Source organism: Chiloscyllium plagiosum, unplaced genomic scaffold (genome assembly GCF_037043375.1).
Source record: "Chiloscyllium plagiosum isolate Xiang-an unplaced genomic scaffold, Cpla_swu_hap1 HiC_scaffold_22, whole genome shotgun sequence".
NCBI lineage: Eukaryota > Metazoa > Chordata > Chondrichthyes > Orectolobiformes > Hemiscylliidae > Chiloscyllium > Chiloscyllium plagiosum.
Genome location: NW_028270160.1, coordinates 50823465 through 50848781, shown reverse-complemented (window position 1 = coordinate 50848781; position 25317 = coordinate 50823465). Strand labels below are relative to the sequence as shown.

The 25317-nt window shown below is 40.5% G+C and overlaps 1 protein-coding gene across 8 annotated transcripts in view; it reads left to right on the top strand.

Moving 5' to 3' along the window:
* The first annotated feature begins 1821 nt into the window (after positions 1-1821).
* Positions 1822-25317, top strand: part of a1cf (apobec1 complementation factor) — a 41396-nt gene continuing 17900 nt past the window's right edge. For 5 of the 8 annotated variants that reach the window (XM_043712377.2, XM_043712376.2, XM_043712373.2 and 2 more), the window contains exons 1-5: positions 1822-1948; positions 9550-9716; positions 12495-12629; positions 17016-17146; positions 19704-19942. In XM_043712377.2, the coding sequence (XP_043568312.1) occupies positions 9597-9716; positions 12495-12629; positions 17016-17146; positions 19704-19942 (625 nt within the window). In that variant the 5' untranslated portion in view covers positions 1822-1948; positions 9550-9596. The remainder of the gene's footprint in view (positions 1949-9549; positions 9717-12494; positions 12630-17015; positions 17147-19703; positions 19943-25317) is intronic. The other 3 variants (XM_043712378.2, XM_043712375.2, XM_043712372.2) reach the window with 1 other exon arrangement.

Below are 25317 nucleotides of genomic sequence, written 5' to 3'. Positions count from 1 at the left end.
TGCAATTATACAGGGCATTGGTGAGGCCACACCTGGAATATTGTGTGCAGCTTTGATCTCCTTGTCTGTGAGGAAGGATGTTCTTGCTACAGATGGAGTGCACCAATTGATTCCTGGGATGGCAGGACTGACATATGAGGAGAAATTGAGTCAGTCAGGATTGTTTTCACTGGAGTTTAGAAGAATGAGGGGGAATTTCATAAAAACCTATACAATTCTAACAGGCCAAGACAGGTTAGATGCTGGAAGGATGTTGCTAATGTTGGGGGAGTTCAGAACTAGGGCTTATAGGTTAAGGATAAGGGAACTAACTGTTTAGTACTGAGATGAGGAGAAATTTCTTTACCCAGAGAGTGGTGCACCAGTGGAATTTAATAGTACAGGAAGTGGCTGAGGCCAAAACATTACATGTTCCAAGATGGAGGGAGATGCAGCTCTTGTGGCTAAAGAAATCAAAGGGAATGGGAGAAAGGCAGGATTAGGGTATTGATCTAAATGATCACCATGATCATATTGAATGGCAGAGCAGGCTCGAGGGATCGAAAGGCCTACTCCTGCTACTGTCTTCTTTGTAACAACAAGCAACTTGTCCATTTGAGGGGCTGGAAATCAGACATCACAAAGAACTGCAGCAGCTTCAAAAAACAGGGCATTTTTCTTGCTTAAACAGGAAACATCACCAGGAATTTCAATGTCATGTCAAGTTTGATTGGTTATTAGACAGAGCCATTGCGACCCTCATGAAGAGAGCTGGGGCCAGGCGGGGGATCCTGTTCCTGCTTTCAGAGCTGAAGTGCTTTGAGAGTTGGAAGAGATGTCATTCTACTTCCCAATCACTGTCAAGTACACCTTCCTGGATACTGGAGCAATGGGCATCTTCACAAGGTCATCAAGGCCCAGTAGCACTCACACAGTTTTCCAAAGCATGGGCTATCACCTGGCACTACCAATATCACCTGGATCAAACCCAATGTAGTTCAAGCCCACTTCCCTTCACAGAAATTCACAATAACATATATCTAAGTCCAACACTTTGTAGCGTATTCTCAGTTTTAACATGTTAAAGTTAAAGAGGCAATAAATGCACTGGAAAGTCCATGAAAGTGGCCAGTGAATTGACCAAAGAATAATTGGCAATGTTGGGACAACTCTACACAAATTCCAAATTATTACATGGTTATGAATTTTTATTTATTCAGTCACTGTTGACTGGTGACACTGATGCATAACCCCTTGGCTCCCTTGCAACCCCTGTCTGCTACTGGACCATGTATCTAAAGCCTGGTCACGGGTAAGGCTATGGATGACCCTTTAATAATACTGGGAAAGTTTTGCATGGAATACACCCTTGCTATAAGAAAGATGCGCATTTATATTGTGCTTTCATGACTACAGGAGGCAGCCAGCAAAGAATTGTTCTTTTTTAAGTGTAGTCAGTGTTGTAATGTTGGAAATTGTTGTAAGCATTTTCCATCAGATGTCACCTGCTCCTGTCCTATTCATCACCAACAAGAGCCACAGCAAAGTCAACCAAAGGTGATGGGGAGGACATTTAAAACAAAGTTAACAAGCAAAACATTTTTTTATTAAAAACTTATGGGAGATTTGACAATTGTTGGGTGCTGTATTATTAAACAACGTGAATACATGGGATTTTTATTTTGGTTTGAACGAGAACAGCTTCCTGTAAAGCCTGGCTCTGTCACAGTATGACTCTCAGTTCTACCTCTGTACAATAACCTTCTAGTTGCCAATCAAGCCGAGCAAAGGCTGCTGTGTGGGGAGATAGGCTGAGTTAAAGTTTAACCTGGGCTGATTGTTAAACAGTCGTCCAGCTGAACCTTTGGATTTTTGATATGATGATTACAGAATAACATTGGTGACACGTCGCAAACCTCATCATAATCAAGGAGGACTTTTCCGGGCGCTGATCTCTCAAATTGCTCAGGTACTACATTTGTTGTTTTTTTTTAATTTGGAGGGGATGGGGTCGTGCTTGGGGTTAATTCGGCAAGTTAGTTGTTTCCCTCCAGTGAAATGTCTCTGAGGGAAAGGTACGGGGGAAGCTTGCGATTGTGTAAGGGGCTGTTTTTATTATATTTTGAAGTTTCCTATGTTGAGGGAGCTGGGCTGTGATGGCTATGGTCACTGCAATCTTCGCTGGGGTACTCAGAGAAGTTTGAACAGTACACAGAAAAAGGGGGAGATCATTGATTCACTTCGTGAAAACGCCCTTTTTTTAGGCAATTAAAGATTTGAAACCTTTGCAATGCTCACATACACAAAGTTGAAGGTAAAGCATCTTTAAAATAAGCCTTCAAAATCCCTCCCTGGTGTTTTGGATCACTTTCAAGTAGATATTCCGGGGGAAGGGTGGGGGGTGGATTTCTGTGACAAAGATTATTGCTTTGCTGTGCAATGGTCTCCGACAGCAGATGGGGTTCTCAGCTAAAGTCAACATCTGAAACGAGCCTCGATCGATCCGCACAAGACCAGCACACCAAACCCTGTTATCTCGCGTGTGCAAACAGTAACCAGGGTTTCTCCAAAGAGCTCTCTCACTCTGACGGTAAACGTGCATCGCTCAGAGCAGGAGTTGGCGCGGTCAGGTGAAAGCAAGTCTCCCCCAGAATACTGCAGTAAAAATGCTGAGCAAGGAATTCTGCCACCTCTCTCCAAAACTGGGCTGCCCAACATCACGTGGCTGCTGGGGGGGGTGGTTACAACCGGAGTGTGATTACGACATTCCGACCCCAGTTCTAAAACACGCTAGATAAATAACTTTTTTAGACAAAAACCAAGGTCCAAAGAGTGCAGCCCCAAACCCAGATTGATCACTCAGAGGTAAATGCGTGACATGAACTGTTCCATTCCAGTGTTTTACTGAGCTCTCCCTCGCACCAATAAGGGAAAGCTAGCAATGACTGATGGCAATACTGGTGCAGGGACGCACAGATTTGCAAATGCAAACGTGTCAACCTCGAGATTTGTGACTGATAAGGGAGTCAAAGAGTGTAGGGAACAGGCAAAAAATGAGGGGGGGGGGGTGTTAAGCTCATGTTCGGACCAGTAATGACTTACCTAGTATGGGCCAGGCCTGAGGGGCCGAATAGCCTACTACTGTTCGTGTGCACCAATGTTAGGACTTGAGTCTGACCCCTTTTCTGTTTCTGATTTCATTGGCATATTGTAAGGAGGCACATAATTGATTTATTAAGTACCTATCATTTAATACAATAGAAAACTTAGATTCTGAATAATTTAAGTTTTATTTTCTTAAAACATATCATACAATCCCTCCAGTGTGGGAGCAGGCCATTTGGCCCAAGTCCACCCCGCTCCTGCAAAGATTATCCCGCCCAGACCCACTCCACTACCCTATCCCTGTAACCACGCAATTAGCATGCCTAACCCACACATTTTTGGACTGTGGGAGGAAACCAGAGCACCTGGAGTAAATTCACACAGACACAGGGAGAATGTGCAAACTCCGTACAGGGGTGAATTTGACTCGGATCCCTGGTCCTGTGAGGCAGCAGTGCTAACCACTGAACCCCTTATCTTAAAAATAATCTTAATTTTGAGAAAAAAGTTAGTAAGCATTGGAGTTTACATTATGGAAAGCTCATGTGCATGATTGTAGAGGCCACAGTTATCACTGTCACATTTATATAATTTTTTCAGTTCTGATTTTTTTTATGATGGATTGTGGCCAACAGTGCTCTGTGGGGAAAAGAAATCTAACCACACTATTTGTCTTTTTGATGATTTTTAAACTGATGATGTCGAGTTACAAAACTTATTTACCATAGGAAATCATTTTCCTGGTTTATTTTATTTAAAACCCTATCATTTTTCATGCATTTCTCAAACCTTGTCTTAACACTCATGTCAAATATGATAACCTCTGCTATCTCTTCATAACTAAAGCTGTTCATCTCAGTTTTTTAAATCACTTTCGTAGTGTCACCATGGCTTTGAGATTATCCCTAAATAATACACAAAGATGTGGATGCAATATTCTAAATGTGATTGGAAGATTCCACAGAAATGGTCTGTAGTTGCTTTGTAATACGAAATGTAAGTGTTTCTGAAAAAAAGAGACATGTTGGGGAAACATCTTACACACATCAAGACAGATGCAAGAATACAAAATTACAAAAAGAACAATGATTTATACTGCATGAGAAAAGGGTACTGATCAATGGGGTCCCAATGTCAGGGAGCATTGACATGGTGGTAGCATCACTGGATTATAATCCAGAGTCCCAGGAGAATGGGACGCAGGGACGCAGGGTACACATCCCATAATGGCAGATGGTATGTAGAATTTAAAAATAAATATAAATTTAAATGTAACCCCCTTTCAAATGATGTAAGCCCCATCTAATTTATTAATGCTCATTGTGGAAGGAAATCTGCCTAAATGTGACTCCAATCCAACAATGATGTGATTGACTGTCTTGACCAATTAGCGATAAGCAATAAAGGCCTACCTAGTGACACCTTCATCCATGAGTGAATTTAGGAACATGGGTGTAGGAATAGGCAATCATAGAATCCCATTCGGCCCATCAAGTCTGCACAGACAGTCTGAAGAGCATCTCAGCCAGACCTACCTCCCCACCCTATCCCCGTAATCATGTATTTCCCATCGCCAATCTCATCTCTGGACACGAGGGAAAGTTTAGCATGGCCAATCCACCTAATATGCATGTCTTTGGACTGTGAGAGGAAACTGGCCAGTACAACTCATCAAGTCTACTCTGACATTTAATACAATCATGGCCGATTGTACATGTCAATGCCTTTTGCCACACTTTACATATAACACTTTATGCCATAAATAACCAAAATGTCATCATCAAAATGTACTCAAAGACTGAGTTTTCACAACCCTCTGATTTAAGCAATTCCAAAGATTCACCCGCCATCCAATAAAAAACTCCTCATCTGTATTTCTTAATAGAAAAGTGCTGCATTTCAGATGAGACATTAGCTTAGCAGGATGTATAAGATCCCTTGTCGTTATTTCAGTGAACAGAAGGAGTTCTCCCCAGTGCCCTGAATAAAATTTATCGCTCAATCTACACCATAAAACATCAGATTGTCTGATCATTATCACATTGCTGTTTTTGGGAGCTTGCTGTTTGCAAATTAGTTGCTGTATTTCCTTCAATATTCCAACAGTGACTATATTTCAAAAAGTATTTCATTTGTTTTGTAATGTCCTTCACGATGTTCACTGGTCATGAAATATGCTACATATATATGAGCAAGACTTTAGTTGGCACATCATTTAAAAACATGGTTAAGAAGCACAAAGTGGGCTAAATTTATTGCTCCCCAAAAATGGGCGCAGGGAGTAGGTAATTAACTTAGATCCATGGATTACAGTGCAGACAGACTGCCAATTTCATGTTGTTTACTCGCTTCAGTGATTTCAATTTATAGCCAGTGCAAACTGTGCTGTTGACTGACTAGACACATCATCAAGGGGAGACAGTGGTTGGCACCACTTAGAGCCAATTGCAATGTTTAAAGGAAAGATGCATTTTAGTTTCATCCAGCAATGTCAGCTGGGCAGGAGGAGGATTTGACCTGGGAAACATCGAACGATGACACAAAGTGGGACACAACGGACTCCAAGGTTATAAAATCTTGCAGGAAAGGCAATGCTGGAGGAGGTGTAAAAGTGTAAAAGTTCTCTATGACTGCACAGAGCAACAATGCTCTGTAGGCACCCACTCAGAGTCTGATAGCTATGGGAGTTAGCTGGGATTCAGGCCCCGCCCCCCCCCCCCCCCCCAAGACCTGGATACAGTGCAGTAAGAAGTTCAGTGAACTCAAACGTGTGGTCAAGGTCAGCAAATGTAACTTTGAGTGGCATATCCTACCAATTCCAATAGCTTTACACACTGCTCAACTCCCCAGTTTGCCAACTAATATAACAACAATCTCTATCAATCATTACATTTATCTGACAGTGATATGTTGCAACTGATCCTAATACAGTATGCATGGCTGCAAGCAGTTGTCCATACAACATTTAGATTTGGGTGATCTATTTTCTTTCCACTGAACGGCCCCTTCAAATGTGATTATGTGGCTGTATACATTATCTCTCACACACCAAAGCCTGTGTGGCTTGCAACCACAACATCTCTGATTTACATGCTGATGAGCATGCATGTGCTACTCTGCACTTCACAACCCCAGCTTTGTGGTTTTCTTCTTTCCTATATTGAAGAAATGCAACCTGACCAATGGTGGGATAGGGAAGGGGCTATGGTAGTTTGGAATTGGCAAGAAAACAGTTTAGATATTGATACTGCGCATAATTTAGGGATAGCAGAGAGATGGAATCCGCACATGGTGAGACCCTCGGTACAAATAGGGCATGAAACAAGGAGGTACTTATAGGTATCAGTGCGCTGGACCCTTAGGCTGCACACATGTCCTGTTGCAGAGGACCCAGATTTGATCGGGCAACAGAAGAACTCTGCTGAGCTTGATAGTTGCCTGCCTTGGGAATCTCACCAGAAAATCTGAGGTCAATGATGAACAGAACAAAGGAGTTTGACACAGCTTGGCATTGGATAGTGAGCAGAGTTTGAGTCCAACTCTTCCAGCTTAGAAATAGGGGCCAACTCCATGTCGATATTTGTGGGCCAAGTCATAATGCTGGTATGATAACCAATGGCTCAGCTTTCATTGCAGCACAACAGCAATCACCCTGTATGACTGTGCTTCTGTGACAGCACAGCCTGCTGTTATCATGGATATTGATTGTACTGTGCAAAGGGGTTTGCAGAGTTTTACAGCAGTTCAATAAGTTATCTGTCACTGGTCACCAGAATCACTGAAATGTCTCTCCAGGGGACTGGCAGTAGTTTTGTGGAGCTAGCTTTGCTGTCCTCTCTCAGGGAAACGACATTCACTCTTCTACTCCCACCCCTCTGACAATGTCCTTGTGTTGTTTGAGAGTTCATTTTGTTTTTGTCGCTGCCATGGTGATTCGTTCCCCTGCCAGGCCTTCTAGCTATAGATCTGCTCAAAGATGTCCTATAAAACCACCTGCGGTCACCATCAGTGAAAGTCAGTGCCTTCCAGCTACTTCTCTCAACAAGATCTGCCATTGTATTGAGAACCTCAGTGACCTTCCTGACACACTGGTCCTCACACCACTCCAACATTGCAGTTGTGGCTGCAGGAAATGACTGATTTCACTGAGAAGATCTTGACTGAAGTGAAACCATCTTCTATATTGTTCCTCACTGACATAAGAATCGGCTGCAGAAAACCCAAATGAATACAGCCTCCAGTAAGAAACCTCTCTCTCTCTATCTCCCCTCCCTCCCCTCCCCAAACCCTCTCTCTTACAGTAACTTGTCCTGCTCTTTGTAGCCTTTGTTCACACTCAAAGCCATGCTGTATTCCAAGCAGGATATATCCAACAGCCTTCCTTATATGACATTTGGTTCAATTTGCTGCAGATATATAAGACATGCATTTGGAGCACTAAGGGCACTCATAGTATCTACATAATGAGTCTAATGATCCCAATTTCTCATCCCTGGTGCTCCAGACCATGTGTTAGACCACCAACATCTGCCTGAGATCATTATGTACTGTGATGGACATCTCAACAGTACCAAACCTTTGGTCCCAGAATACAGTCAATAGTTTGTAGTTTAGTTGAGACTTCCCACATAATAGAAGTAGGAACCTGCAGCATGAACAGGTGACTACACTTATTGAGTGCATTGTAATCATATGTTTCTGGCCTTTCCAATAATACATTTGCACTGTAATCATATATTTCTGGACGCCCCAATGATATTTTTAAAGAGTGAATAGGCCTGGTGGTACAGACAGTAACTATAATTCCTTTTGTTCAGGGAATTCCTTGCTCATTGTAACTCACATGGCTTGCTTTCAAAATCAGCATATGGCTAAAACCTAAAGTAACAGAGCAACCATATTCTAACATCAAACTATGGTCTTACACAAATGGCATGTCACATGATGTAGGCACAAGGGGTCCACTGTCAGCAGTGAAATGTCCTGCTGTCGTTGCCCTTTGCAGTTACAGAGGAGCTCTATACTTTTCCACTCTCTTCAACAAAGTCCCTATCGTGAGATGGCATAGCCTTGGCGCCTTAAAGTGAACATCTCCCCATTACAACTGTGACTCTGAAATGCAGAAGAATGAAATAAGTGACAATACCAACTGGACTCTGATGCGAGTTTTTAATAAGCTAAACTCATGGAAAAGTAAGTTGACTTTATTTCTGTCCACAATGCCACATTGATGTGTTCTGCTCCCTCTTGCTTTGATTTGGTCCAACTATGTCATTGCTGCCCTGTTAAAACTGCAAGCATTGTTTTTTAACTGTCACCTTAATCAAGGTGTTATGAATTTCACACTCCTTTTAATGGTCTGATGATCTTATATTTCCCATTTCAATGATGTGGGCCCTTCCAAATCTAAGAAAGTAATGGGACTTGCCAATGACAGTACAGGCAGAGAGTGCACTGGGTGGCTTTCCAACTGCCTGATCTTTTTGCAATTTTCCAGGAAATGGCTTCAACCCAACAGAGGGCAAATAGTCCAATGAATGGCTACTTATAGAACACTTTCCACCCTGCCTTCAACTTTGGGGCCAGGAAAGGGTTTCAGGGATTTGGTGGTCAAGGTGGCAGCAATCCCAGCAGGTCATCCTGTTCATCCTGAAGGAGAGCAGCAATCCTTCATTACTTACCTCCTTTTCATATCATGTCTCCTGTTCTCCAAGATCTGTTTCCATCTCCAGTCCCATCTCCATCAGTAGGCTCTTCATCTCCCCTCCCTGCCCTCCAAATTACATCCTTGACCAGTCCCCCTCATTCCCCTGGGCCTTACCCCATGAAACCACACACTCCCATTGTCCTGTGGGCTCAAGCACAATGACTCTGGGACCTTCTTCTGGTTTGAGTAATAGCTAACACTCAGGGTGGCACTGCTGGGTTGGGTGGCAACTCTGTGAGGTGGCATGTATACTCAAGTGAGGGGTTTCACTTGCAGTCAATTAACGCTTCTTGAAATGTTATGTGTCGGGAGAGGGGGGGCAGACGGCATCTATGGGCCTATATCCATGGAGGTGTTATTACCAAATTGAGCAGATAATTCAGGTGAAACGTCTTTAACCAGAGAGTGATCAACTTTGCTGCCAGGTAAATTAAAATAAATAATGGAAATGCAGATAAACACACAAGTGAGAATGGAATATAGGCTTGTGCAGTAATAGTGAGGTGAAGCAGAGTTGCAGGAGGTTTGCATGAATTATGAAACTACGCATGGAGCATTTGGGTTGAATGGCTTGTTTCTGTGCATTAAATTCAAAGTGATTCTATGTAATTTTACATAATTCTGTGAGATGGGTGTTGTCTATCACTTACAGGTATAATTGCAGATTAATGGCATTTTTTTACAGAACTTTGAAACAACGAACCAAACTTTTTATGTAATTTTACTTAAATACGTTTTGAATTTGGATTTGATTGCAGTGAGCACCTCTAATTATCCTGATTTATTTTGCTGATAATCATTCACAATGGAATCAAATCAAAAAAACGGGGATGGATTGACCGGCACTCAAAAAGAAGCAACATTACGTGCATTGATTCACCGCACAGGATATAGCTTGGTGCAGGTAGGAGCTCACATCCACCAGGTCAGAAGAATTACAGTGATTGTTTTAAAACCAAACCGCTTCTCATCAGTGCCTAAAGACTCCACTATCCCACCATTCAATTCGGTCATGCCTGATCAGAATGTCAAATCCATTTGCCTGCCTGATTTTCATATCCCTACATACCAGTAACTTAACAAAAAACTATGTATTTAAGTTCTGAAAGCTCCAGTTAGACCATAAGACATAGGAGCAGAAGAGGTCATTTGGCCAATCGAATCCATTCCATTATTCAATGAGTGTACTGGGAGTGGTCTGCTACTCTCTGTGTGGATAAAAAACACTTCCTGATTTCACTCTAGCTCAAATATAAAGATTATGTCCATATTAATGGAATAACCTACACCACTAAATATGAATATTATCATTTATAAATGTCATTGATAGAATTGTGCTTAAAAAGAGTAAAATATGACGAAAATATTTTTGTAAAAGAAGGTTTTTATCTTTGCTACTTTCATTTCAGTAACTAGTTATCTGTCTTAGAAACAACTAAAAGTAATATTCAGTCTATCATGCCTGCTCCAGCAAATAGTCTATCTTATTCCTACTTTACAGCTCTTGGTCTGTAGCTCTGCAGATTACAAGACTTTACTTTCATCCTCAATTCTTCTTAAGTATAATGTTTTAAAATGTACCTCATTACCCCTTTTCAACCTGAAATTTCAGATACCCCTTACCATTGAGGTGAACAAGAAGGTTCACCCCAATATCTTGTTAGTCCTTCTCCCCACCACTCCCTGGTTATTGACATCTCTGCTAAGGAAATAGAGCTTTCCTTTCCATTCTATCTAGACGCCACCTAATCTTATGCGTCTTAATTAAATTTAATCCTAAACCTCCATTTCAACGAACACAACTTATCCAATCTTACCTCATAATTAACAATCTGCATTCACCATCTGTACTGATTCCTGATGAAGGGCTTTTGCCCGAAACATCAATTTTCCTGCTCCTCGGATGCTGCCTGAACTGCTGTGCTTTTCCAGCACCACTCTAATCTAGACTCTGGTTTCCAGCATCTGCGGTCATTGTTTTTACCTACCATCTGTACCATGTCCAGTGTAATTCCGTACTTGCTGTAATGTGGTGACCAGAATTCCATGCAGAACTCTAGCTGTCATCTAAATAGCGTTTTAAGAAAAGTTCCAGCATAACTCACCAGCATTTTACACTCTGTGCTTCAGCTCATTAATAATGTATTCCTTCTACTTGCTTAACCATGTTGCCTACCATTTCATGGATCTGAGGACACGCACTCAAATGTTCCTCTGTTCATCAACGCTTCTCAGTCCTACCATTTATTATGTATTTCCTTGCCTTCTTAAGCACACTGCTTTATACTTAAGTGACTAAACAGACCCATTGCCGGGTCCCTGTAATCATTTCTTTGATCAGCCACAAAAAAGTTTGATTTGCACCTAACCTGGACTAATCTTTCTTTAATCATCCTATCTAATGCAATCATAATAAATCTGCTCTTAGTCCGAATCAGTGCAATACAATACTTCCACTTCTAAATCGTGGAAGTTAGCTTAATAATTTATTATGACAATAAGTCTGTGATATGGCTGAAATTATTTGTCATTACACCTAAAACTGCAATTGTTCAAATGGAAGTTTTGAATTGGAATGATGTTAAGCAGCTTCAGAGACAAAGGGTTGTTTCTGTTAAAATACAAAGATTAAGCAAGATCAAGGATAATGTATGCAATAGTTTTACATATTATGTTTTTAAAGTTTTATATAGTCTATAAAAGTTCAATACAAGATTACAAATCAATTCATATATAGAGACGTTTGATTCACCCTCAAACTGGACAATGATCACTTGCTGAAATGAACTGATGTGCAAAATCTTTGGATTTAACCATTTGTTGTGTTAAGCAAATTCCTGGATTCACCCCCACAGTAACTGACAATATTATACTGAGGCGGGAGATTTGAGAGGAATTGAATTTGTACAGGAACAGCACAGAAAAGACAATATAACAGGAATCTGTTTTTCATTTACCCTGATATTTTTCATTTTTATTTTGTTGTTCAATCCATTGAAGCAAAGCATCAATGTGTGAAGTTGTGAAGCGTCAACATTGTAAACAGTCATAAAGAATGGACCTTAAAGGAGAGTGAAAATTAGAGTATACGTTTAATTCTAATCATAGTTCATGAATGCTAGAATTCAAACAGCACCGTGTGTAAAGGCATTTTATCAGCGTCAGTAGTTGATGTTTATTCAGGTGTATTAACGGCTGCTCAACTTTTATTGCTGGCTTAAAATTCTTGATTTTTTTTATTAGTATTTTTTAGTGTCAAATTGTAACATCAAAAAGCAGAAAATCTGAGGGGAAGAATTGGAGTCCAAAATAATATATTCGTCACTCAATAATAATAAACCAAATTAGAACAAAACTCAGATTTGATTTTTGTCAGTAACAAATATATAAATAATACATTATTTTATGTGCCAACACTTTGAAATTAAGGCAGAGCTCTGCAGAGATCAGATGGAGGTGAACCATACAGGTTTGACACTTGGGGGATAAACGCTGTGTAAAACAAAATCTCTTTTCACATTATTTTATGACACCATGTGATTTTGTTCCTTGTTACTGACTCAGTATTTTGGACCATCTTCTGGCTGTAAATAAAATCCAGTTTACTTTACTGAAGATGTAAACCATCTAATATTTATTGAAGGGTTTTGTTATATTTAAAAGAAAAACAAACAGCAATTATCTGATCTCCCTTTCTTTGCAGGAAAATGGACAAAGAAAATATGGGGGACCCCCTCCAGGGTGGGAAGGCCCACCTCCTGAGAGGGGCTGTGAGATTTTCATTGGCAAATTGCCACGGGATCTTTATGAAGATGAACTTGTACCCGTCTTGGAAAATGTAATATTTTATGTCCGCTTTCTAACTTACTTTCTGTCTGTCTCATTGCCTGTCTCATCAAGGCAATTAAAATCAGGTTGCGACTATGTGTTACAGGCAGCTAGATTTCAAATAGTTTTCATCGATGGGTAGATTTTTTCAAGATTGGGTTTTATTATAAAATTAGGTCAGGAATTGCTTCTTTTCAGGTTATTGTTCAAGTTTCATTGCACAGATAAATTTTTGTTCCTTCCCCATGCCACCTGCTTTAGTTTCCCAAGTGTCTACTCACTGTCCTTGAGTTAGTTATTAATTATCATTTGGCAGCTGATTCCTTGTTGAAGTGCAGATAAAATCACAAGTTCATAATGGAGAGGCAGTTTGTTTATGCACCAAGTTATTGCATCACTGGGCTATCATAGATTCATAGAGATGTACAGCATGAACAGACACTTCGGTCCAACCCGTCCATGCCGACCAGATATCCCAACCCAATCTAGTCCCACCTGGGATATTAGCCCATATCCCTCTAAACCCTTCCTATTCATAGACCCATCCAAATGCCTCTTAAATGTTGCAATTGTTCCAGTCTACACCACTTCCTCTGGCAGCTCATTCCATACACGTACCACCCTCTGCGTGAAAACGTTGCCCCTTAGGTCTCTTTTCCAGTGCTTCAGAGAAAACAGCTCCAGCCTGTTCAGTTTCTCCCTATAGCTCAAATCCTCCAATCCTCAGATCCTTGTAAATCTTTACTGAACCCTTTCAAGTTTCACAACATCTTTCCGATAGGAAGGAGACCAGAATTGCACGCATATTCCAACAGTGGCCTAACCGATGTCCTGTACAGCCACAACATGACCTCCCAACTCCTGTACTCAATACTCTGACCAATAAAGGAAAGCATACCAAACGCCTTCTTCATTATCCTATCTACCTGCGACTCCACTTTCAAGGAGCTATGAACCTGCACTCCAAGGTCTCTTTGTTCAGCAACACTCCCCTGGACCTTACCATTAAGTGTATAAGTTCTGCTAAGATTTGCTTTCCCAAAATGCAGCACCTCGCAGATATGTGTGTTTGATAGTACAATTGAGGAACACACCTTCGGCATCACCAACTTTATACCACAATTTCAGTACATCCTCTGAACATTTGAACTCAATTGATTTAGTACTAAAACTCTCTCTACTGCTGCCTCAGACATTTTGGACATGATGGGTGACAAGTTAAATAAACAGACGTCTGTAGGTTTCCTATACATCCAATATGCAGTCTCATAATTTTGCCCAAATTTAATCTGCCACTGATGAACCCAGTGAGAATCTATATTGACATATTTTCTGGATTCTTCGGTTGCCTCCTTTGTGGTAATGTTGTTGCTGAAACATAAGGTTGCAGGTCTGTAACAGGATTAGAGAGGTCCCAGGCAGACTCAGAGAAATCCAACTCCATAGACAGTCAGCACTGTCACATTGAGCTAACTTCAATTACAAATAACATCCATTGCCTTTCATTTAATCATTAACTTGATATTTGAAGACCTTCGATTGGCCTTAGAGTTTACCACGCAAAGACTTTATCAAAGGTATCTTGTAAAGTTATGATGCATTATGTTTTGGTATGGGAGTGTCTGTTCAGAGCTGTTCAGGCCAGATATCAAGATGTTTTTTTAAACAGTGTTTATTTACACTATGAACAAATCTGGCCTAAGCTATTGTTGTTCCAAACTTACTACAATAGGCATGTCACCAGGCATGCCACACTAGCTCATCTGCTTCTCTGTTGAAGGCTATCCTTACGCACCATAATTTGTCCCTTCTTATGAAACCTATTAAGATTGATAAAGATCTACCCTTTTAATGGGTGCCTTTAATGATACTATTATCATACATGGATTCTCACTTTTTTGTGCTGTTGATATTTTCCAATTATTTAGATCAGGTTAATGGGTTTCAAGTATGATATGAACAATCCTCACCATGTTGTATAGAACTATCTGTTCTATTGCTCACCATGGAGTAGGTTTAATGTCACCATGCTCCTTTACTGTAGAGATCATTAGGGTCTGCTTGGCATGGTAGTAGAGATCTATGTGCTGATCTGACAAGAAGGGGATATCATCTTAAACAAGATGACATTATTCCACGGTAGCAACTGGGTACCCATTACACTGACTTGATAGACACTGTTGCTGAGACTATCAGGTGGATAGGTCCATTTAAAATTATCATATTTCACCTCAGTATTAAACCTTACACCTTTGTACATCAGGTTGCTCTGTTACCTTTTTCAAAATGGAAACCAAACCTGGCTATTTCTACTCTGTTGGTCACTCCCCTTGTTCATTGACAAACCCAAAGTAGTCACTGTTGGACAAATCTCCTTCCTTGACTCCCTGAACCATGAGGTGGAAGCTTATCAACCTCTTGATTAATTTACGTTTGGCACCTTAATTTTGTCGAGAGCTGTGCTGTTAATGAGGCTGAGGTTCAAGAGTGCACGAGAAGTATTAACATTTTTGCAGGAGTCATGCAGATGAGTGGCGGTTAAGCAACATTACCGAAAATAAACCAAAAAAAGCACAAAATTATGATACGAAAGCTGAAAATATTGGGAATATACAGCAAGTCAGTCAGCTTCAATAGAGAAAGTAAAAAACACCACTTTGGACGGAGTGATGCTTTTGACCTTGTACATTTTATCTATCATTATTATATCTAGTATACTCAACACAAAGAAATATTATGAATGGTTTTCATTTGAACTGTAGTAAAACATTTTTTCATCAGGAATCCATGCAACACTGAAGTTCAAAGCTAGATTTATGTGCTAAAGTATTACAGAAAGGCTAAACGATACAGCCTTCAAACTCAGAAACAAAGAATTATTACAGAGTTGAGTAGAATCAGTGATAATATATTTTCTCCCTTCAATGTGTTGTCAAACTAGAAAACTCCTGTCAGTTAATACTTGTGCAGCAAACCTTATTTTAACCGGCACCTTAGAACCAGTTCTCCTGATAAATTGGCAAAGGTTATATACACCTGCACCTGAAATACCAGACATTTACTATATTATCACAGTGTCCAAGTAGTCATTTGAGGGTGCAAGTGTGAAAGCTATTTAAGGCAAAGGCACATTATTATATCTTGATTTATTCTGTAAATAAAGTACAACAGTGATGTATATATCCCTATATTATGTTTCATTTACTTGCTGTGTGTTTTTACATTCGTTATGTGGACCACTTGATTCCCTGGAATATTTGATCAGCCAGCACACTTCTAATCCCATGGGTGCCAGTTAATAAAGAGTTTGTTATTTTGTCTGAAAATTAAAGTAAATTAACTATCCATAGATATTGATATTAGTAGCAGTAAAATACAGCAACCATTGACTGTAACTATATTACTATTTTCTATTCTTGAGAAAACAAAAGTTATTTACAGAAATGCTTACAAAAAACACTAATTTGTCATCAGTACTGACTAAAACCTCAACAGGTGTAATGTTGATGGCAGCCAAAATGTTCTGCTTTTATCTAGCAAATACATGGACTGCCCATGCAATAATGGTCTACAGAGTCTGTAGACTGAGATATGCAACCTGCCATGATTGTCCATCTATTCACCACAGTCATTGGGTTTAGGAAGACTGACATTGCCCAACACCGGTGACAGCCCGAGATGCTCGACTTCCACATAAAGTGAAGAGCATTTCTTGTCCTAATCGTATATTAAACACTATCAGGTCACCACATTTCATTATTGCTTCGGAAATTGCTGCACTAAAAATGGCTCCTCCATTCACCTGGAAATGAGTAGTGGCCAGTCTTTCAAATGTAAAATATAAAGAAAGAATTTGCATGAATGTAGCATTTATTCATGACCTTAGTATGACCCAAAGCACTGGGGGTTCGGTTAGCCTACTTGTCTGGATGACTGGTTTGTGATGAAGAGAGATGCCAACATTGTGGGTTTCAATCCCACATTGGCTAAGGTTGCCATAAAAGACTCCCCTTTTCAACATCTCCCTTCACCTGAGGTATGGTGACCAATAGGTTAAACCCTCATTAGTCATCTCTTTTTAGGTGAGAGAGCAGTTTTACTTCAACTTTATCTTTACCGCACACAATGAGTACCTTATCATGAATAGTCGCTTTTGCACTGTAGGAAACATGGCAGAACATTTGTTGACAGCTAGCTGCCACAAAATGCACTAAGTCAAATGGACGGATAATCTATTTTGGTCATGTTGGTTAAAGAATAAATATTTATCAGGACACAGGTGCAAAAAGTTGAAACTTCTAATTTATATTGCTTGATTTGCTTATCTTGCTTGCATTAAGCACAACTATCCTGAATACAAGTGCTAATTTCACCGTTTTCTTGCTTTCTCCTTCAGATTGGAAAAATATATGAATTACGGATGATGATGGACTTTAATGGCAATAATAGAGGATATGCCTTTGTATTGTTTACTAATAGACAAGATGCCAAGAATGCAATTAAGCAACTTAATAATTATGAAATAAGGTTAGTTAATGATGGAACCGAGATATACAGGTCTGATGTTGAGCAGTGCCTTGAATTTGAGACTTACATAACTCACACTAGCCGTCAGTATGTTTACTCAAGCATTGGCAAATGTGTCATGATACAAACATAACACAGATGAACTAACATTGCAGGTTCTTGTATTACAGAATGCTCACTATACCTTATATTGGCAAATGACATCCAATCAATTTACCAGCTCAAAGAAATCTGGCATTTCTAATCATAGTTATATATAATGTATTAGTGTAATAGTACAAAAACTAATATTCAGTGACCCAGCCTGTAAAACTCATTCATGTATAGAGATGTGGGGAGTTGTATCAGGGTAATGATCCAGTACAATGTGGAAAACTCTAAAGTTCAGATTTCCCTGCGATTAAATTTCATAACCCATGGCTTTTGCGACTGACAGTTCCTCGCCAGGAAGTCAGTATAATTGACAGAATTAGCATCAAAAAGTGTGGAAAAGCACAGCAGGTCAGGCAGCATCCGAGGAGCAGGAGAGTCAACATTTCGGGCATAAGCCCTTCATCGGGAATTCCTGATGAATCACTAATGCCTGAAACATCCACTCTCCTGCTCCACGGATGCTGCCTGACCTGCTGTCCTTCTCCAGCACAATACCTTTTGACTTTGACCTCCAACATCTGCAGACCTCACTTTCTCCTTGACAGAATTAGCATCCAATTGTATGGGAACATTTCAGAGGAATTTGCAAGAACCTGGGAGGGTGCTGCAATTCTCATCCCTGAGGTGTTTAATCATGAAGGATTTCCAATCTCTGAGGATGTGGGGATCTAATCCCAGTTGGGTGGAGGGTGGTCTGATTGTGGAGAACCCATTGTGTCTGGAGGAAGCATTGACATTGCCTCCAGAGCTGTCCTAACCTCCCAATAGTGCCTCGGCTTCCTGAGGTCCAGAAAACCTGCCCAGTCTCTGTTACAACAGAAGAAGTAGATTAACTATATCCACATGTCATCCATATTAACATATTTAACTAATTTCCCTAGTGCAGGACCTACAGAGAAATTGAAAATCCATGGGTTGGAGCCAGTTTCTTAACACACAGTTGCACAGTTTGTCAATTTTATCACAGCGTTCACACTCAATTCCCTCAGGAAGTTTTAAAAGTCATCAGATACCAGTATCAGTGCAAATATATCTCCAAACTCAAGAGCATTAGCAGACACCAACCAATACATGGGCTGGAGAAAGGTCCCACGATTGTGAACTAGTGTCAAGTTTATTAACAAAAGCACTTTATAAACCAGAAACTAAATTCTCTTATTAGTTTTCGTACATGCTTGGAATTGAATTTGTTGAAGTGCAAGTTGTATATTCCTGTATTTTGCCAGTTGGCATTGCTGACTTACACCATGCCTTAAAGAACACCAACTGACAAATGAGCACTGAAACCAAAAGGTTAATTACCCAGTTCCTGCATTAAACCTCAGAAAATTGCAGAGGGAACAAATTAGCCTGTTGAAAATCATCCATTACTTCATGTCACTATAAGAATTCACTACAAGTGCCTAAAGTGCAGTGCAAATTTCTGTGGGTTTCCTCTCCCTGTAAAAGAAACATTTGTGAATATATTCACACCATGAACTAACCTGTATGCAAAATGCAGAATGTAGATGAAATAATTCCACAGAGACTGGTAGCCCATCACCAAGTCACCCTTTATGATTAGATTACCTACAGTGTGGAAGTAGGCCCTTCGGCCCAACAAGTCTACACCGACCCTCCGAAGAGAAACCCACCCCCCTATATTTACCCCTGACTAATCCACCTAACACTATGGGCAATTTAGCATGGCCAAATTCACCTAACCTGCACATCTTTGGACTGTGGGAGGAAACCGGAGCACCCGGAGGAAACCCACGCAGACACAGGGAGAATGTGCAAACTCCACACAGACAGTTGCCCGAGGCGGGGATTGAACCAGGGTCCCTGGCGCTGTGAGGCAGCAGTGCTAACCATTGTGCCGCCCCTTATTTACACATGGAGAACCCTTGGCATTGATCCAACTCCCTCAGAGCTAGCTCTCACAGGAAACAGAACCCCCAACACTCCTGTTTATATCTTTCAGCCAGGGCTCCCTGATTGAGGAAGATTAACAGCCCTAATCAGGGCACCTATTTTCTATGAGGTCCACCTGGCTGACTTTGTTACAATCACTACAGTAGAAGGATTAAGAGGAGAAACGGTTTTCACTGGCAGGTGGATTGGTTCCTAGAGGACACAGATTTAGGCTAATCAATAAAAGAACCAAGGAGAAATGTGGAAAAGCTTTTTCCTTTTTGAAAGAAAATCCAACAGCATTTGTCAAAGCGAATGGAATATACATTTGAAAAGGAAAACGCAGCATGTGAGGAAAGAGCAAATTCGTGGAACTATTTGGATAATTATTTGAATGATCCAGGCGAGGCATGATGGAAAAAATGCCATCCTTCAGGAATGTAAGAGTCTATGAAGAATATTTATTTGGTGATCAGCTGAAGTAACCTCTCGGTGTTGTCTTTTCCTGCAGAAATGGCCGCCTCTTGGGTGTGTGTGCAAGTGTGGACAATTGCCGACTGTTTGTTGGTGGGATTCCTAAAACAAAGCGGAGGGATGAAATTCTGGCAGAGATGAAGAAGGTCACGGAAGGGGTGATGGATGTCATTGTGTACCCCAGCGCAGCAGACAAGACCAAAAATCGAGGATTTGCCTTTGTAGAATATGACAGTCATCGAGCTGCAGCTATGGCAAGGCGCAAACTGTTACCAGGTTGGAAACTTATTATGGTATATTTTGCAAGGAGTAACAGACAGATCAACTGAGATCTATCAAAAATGAACATTCCGCTTTTAATGTTAATGCACATCCTCACTGTGAAATCTGTAACTGTCAAATATACAGATTTGATCTTTTTTGACTAATAGAGTATAGAGATGTACAGTTCAAAACAGACCCTTCAACTCATCTCTGCCGACCAGATATCCTAAATTAATCTAGTCCCTTTTGCCAGCATTTGGCCTATATCCCTCTGAACCCTTCCTATTTATTTGCCCATCCTGATGCCTTTTAAATGTTGTTGCTATTCCAGCCTCTACCACTTCCTCTGGTAACTCATTCCATACATGTACCACCTTCTGCGTGAAAAAGTTGCTGCTGAGGTCCCTTTTAAATCTTTCCCCTCTAACATTAAACCTATGCCCTCTAGTTTTGGATTCCCCCAACCCAGGGAAAAAATCTTATGTATTTATTCTATCCATGCCCCTCATGATTTTATAAACCTCTATAAGGTCAACTCTCAGTCTCTGACACACCAGGGAAAACAGCCCCGGCCTATTCAGCCTCTCCCTATAGCTCAAACCCTCCAAACCTGACAACATCCTTGTAAATCTTTTCTGAAATCCTTTCAAGTTTTACAATATCCCTTCTATTGCAGGGAGACCAGAATTGCACACAATATTCAAAATGTGGCCTAACCAATGTGCTGTACAGCCACAACATGACCTCCCAATTCCTATATTCAATGCATTGACCAATAAAGGAAAGCATACCAAACGCCTTCTTCACTATCCTATTGACCTGTGACTCCACTTTCAAGGAGCTATGAACCTGCACTCCAAGGTCTCTTTGTTCAGCAACACTCGCCAGGACCATACCATTAAGTGTATAAGTCCTACCCTGATATGCCTTTCCAAAATGCAGCACCTCATATTTATCTAAAATAAACCCCATCTGCCACTCCTCAGCCCATTAGCCTATATGTTCAAGATCCTATTGTAATCTGAGGTAACCTTCTTCGCTGTCCTCTACCCTTCCAATTTTGGTGTCAGCTGCGAGCTCACTAACTATACATCCTATGTTCACATCCAAATCATTTAAATAAATGACGAAAAGCATTGGACACAGCACCGATCCTTGTGACACGCCACTGGTCACACACCTCCAGTCTGAAAAACAACCCTTCACCACCATCCTCTCTCTTCCACCTTCAAGCCACTTCTGTATCCAAATAGCTATTTCTCCCATTACTGATGAGATAACCTTGCTAACCAGTCTATCATGACAAACTTTGTCGACTGCCTTACTGAAGTCCACATAGATCATGTCTACTGCTCTGCTCCATCAATCCTCTTTGTTACTTCTTCAGAAAACTCAATCAAGTTTGTGAGACATGATTTCCCACGCACTAAACCATATTGACTATCGCTAATCTGTCTTTGCCTTTCCAAGTACATGTAAATCCTGTCCTTCACGATTCCCTCCAACAACTTGCCCACCACTGACATCAGGCTCACCAGTGTACAGTACCCTGGAGTCAACATGATAACTGTGGGCCATTTTAAAAGTTCAAAATAGTATGAAAAGTCGTCATTCTCGTACCATCTTGTGGGAACTGCTGTTGCCTTACCACTTCAAAGATAAAGTATAAAAATCAAAACATTTAATTGTTAAATGATCACAGTCAGATTAGCAATAGTTAACTGAAGAATTGAGGGAAAGCATCAAAAGTAAGGGAAAACCACTTAACTGCCCAAAGCTCAGCATGTCAGAAGACTGTTCAGAATAGAAAGCATGGCAGAAGACGAAGAAATTACACTATGAGAGGAAGCTAGCTAGAAATGTACAGCAAAAGTTTTCCAAGGTGATAAAAACAAAAGATCAAGTAAAGAGTGACAATGGGGAGTTAAAATATATAACAAGGGAATGTACAAATATTTTGCTTCTGTCTTCACTATAGAGGATTCAAAAAAGTTCCAGTAATAACTGAAAACTAGGAGGTAGAATGGAGATAGGAACTCACCAAAGTCATAATCATCAGGGAAGTGGTACTGAGCGAACTGATGGAGATGTGGGCTGGCAGGTCTCTGGGTCCAGAGTGACTTCATCCTAGCGATTTCCATGAGGTTGCTATAAGATAGTAGGTATGTTGTTGTTAATGTTCCGAATTCACTACATTCAGGCATGGTACCATCAGATTGGAAAATAGCAGAGATGACCCTTTTGTTCAAGAAGGGACAGAAGCAGAAAATAATAGACCAGTCGGCTTGATGTCTGTCACAGGGAAGCATTTGAATTAGTCATTAAAGAAATTAACACTGCACGCATCGAGAAATTCAAAGTAATCAGGAAGAGTCAGCGAGGTTTTGTCGAAGGGTTAACCAATTTATTGTAGTTCTTGGAAGGATTTACATGTACTGTGAATAAAGGGAAGCCTGTAGATGTACTGTTTCCAGGTTGCCGTAAGGTGTTTGACAAGGTGCCATAATCAAAGGTTATTATGGAAAATAGAAGCATATTGTGTCATGGGTTACGTATTAGCATGGACAGAAAATTGACTGGCTGCCAGAAAACAGAAAAAGGTGTTTGTGTAATTGACAGAAAATGTCAAGTGAAGTCCCAGAGGGGTTAGTGTTGGGTCCTTAACTTGATTGCAATTGGCATCAATGACCTGGATGAGGACAGTGAAGAAATGGCAGCTATATAAGTAAAAGGCATGCTGTACAAGAGCCATAAAGATTTTGCACACCGATCTCGATGAGGTCAATGAAAGGGCGAAATCTGGCAGATAGAGTGAGGAAATATGAAGTTGTTACAGGAAGTCTGAAAAAGCAGTGTATTACTTAAACAGTGAATGACTGGAGAGTTCTGAAATGCAGAGGGATTAAGGTGTCCTGGTGCATGAGTCACAAAACGTTTGTGTACAGCTACAGCACATAATCGCAAGGCAAATGGAATGCTGTCCATCATTACTAGATGTATTGAACATAATGGTAAGGGTTTTGTGCTTCAGTTATACAGGGTGAGAACACATCACAAATAATATGAACAGTTTAAATCCATTGGAGGCCATTCAATGATGGTTTACTCAACTGATACTGTTAATGATGGCGGTGGTTGGACAAACGGGGCTTGTTCCCCCTGGAGTTTAGAGGAGTGAGATGTGCCTTCATTAAAGTATATACAAACCTGAATATTGTTAGCAATGTGGATGTGGAAGGATATCTTCTCTTGTGTGTCAGTCCAAAAGTAAGGAGTACTGTTTTAGGGTCGCCCTTTCAAAACAGAAATGAGGGAAAAAAGGATTATGTCTCTTTCAGAAGGTGGCAAAGGCAGGATCATCAAATAGTTTTAAGTCAGAAATTGATAGATTCTTGTTAGGCAAGGGAATTTAAGGTCAGTGAGTTTGATGGGAACATGGAATTTGAAACACAAACAAATCAGCCATGACCTTATTAAATGGTGGTGTGGGCTCAAGAGGCTGAATGGACTACTTCAGCTCCTATTTTGTACAGTTAGAAAAATATAATCTGCTTCACCAAAGACATTCCTAAAGCAAAGTCTCCAATCCCTGATTGAAACATAGTGCTCATTTGATTCTTCCCAGTGAGTTACAATATTTAGCAAATGCTCAAGAGCCAACCCAATCTTTCCCAACCTTTAGAAACCATTCTGTACTATGTTCCGACCTGTATAAGGTGCAAATTCGCACGGAGACACTAACATATCAGCAGGGTTTAATCTTGGCATGTCATTCAGCTTCCAGCAGTATGTGCGAAATTATTTCACTAAAGGACCTTCAGCCCCCAACCAGTTTCCAACCTAGAATTCCTCCATAGTCTTACTCAAACACTGAGAAAGGGTAGAAACTGGTTATGCACTGGTTCTCTCTGCCAGGCTGAGCAAAAACCAAACTTGCATTTATTTATTTGCAAATGGGACACCTCTAATGGGTCAGTACTTTTGGGTATTAGGAAGCGAGGGCAGTCACAGTACAAACAGGGACCAGCAGATTGCAATACAAAATTGAATGGTTTTCATGTAGGTTTGTGAAATTCTCCCTCTTTAAATTAATTCATTTTAAAGCCTTGTCCAATAGTTGTGTGTTTATACAGAAATCACCTGCTATTATCTTGATCGTCCTTGCCTCTCAGTTTATCAAAGGCCTGATCACGTAATTCACCTTTTTTTCGAGTTAATATAAGTTGACTTCTACAAATTTCTCTCAAAATCATTAACCTTGCGATTACCAATGTTACTTTTCTCTGATCTGTCTTCAGTCGTCTAACATCCTTGAGAAAGCATAGCATCTCCACAGAATCAGCTCACCAATGGCCTACACAAGATTAGATTTTTGTTAAAAGCATTTATACTAACACAGACCCACAATTGAAGTAAGGCTTGACAACATGCTGCCTGGGAGTGGGTTTGGTGAGTGAGCATGTGCAAGTCTTCTCTCCTAACAACTGATTTGTAAACACTTAGAGGTTGCAATCAGTAGCGACCTCATATTTATAAATTAAGAAATCTTCAGGAGGTAAGATTTGACTCAGTGCTGATTCTAGACTTCCTGTGCTGCCTGGATGTTGGCTAATGCTATAATGCAAAAAACCAAGAGTTAAATTCGACCAAGATCTCGAGAGATGCCTCTTCTTTCTGAGGGGCAGATCTTACTGGAATAAGATCATCCTGATAAAAGGAGCAGATATGTCTTGGAAAGTGGCCTGGTTCCAACATCTAGTTTCATCAGCTAGTCAATGGTGCTTGAAAACCTTGGAAAATTATACAATCCCAGAGCACTGCACAAGGCCAGTCACCACATCATACCTAGAGTAATAGAGTCACAGAGATATACAGCAAGGAAACAAACCCTCGGTCCAACTCATCCATGCCAACTAGATATCCCAACCCAATCTAGTCACACCTGCCAGCACCCGCCTGTGCTAAATCTTTGAAGATTTATGTCATCCATAACTATCAGCCACTGCACATGCCTGATAACCCTGCATCTGGTGTCAGTCTTGCACTAGAGGGCACACTTTTCCACAGCAGGTCCATCAGGCTGAGGTGTCAGTAGTATGTCTAATGCTTGTATTAATTTTTAGTCAATCTTAATTCATTTCAATTGTTTAGAGGCCTGTTAATTTAGTGTCCACTAAAACCTTTCACAGCCACAATACACGATAATTTGAAGAAGCCGATTTGTACTTGACATGTGTGGGCAATTCTAGCTTGCTATGCAAATGCACAGTTTGGAAGCGATGTTGGATATGTCTATAAATAACCAAGGCTGACTATCTTCAAATACTGGATGATACAATACAAACTTGCAACTGGAAACTTACCACTGTTACACCCCTTAGAGCTGG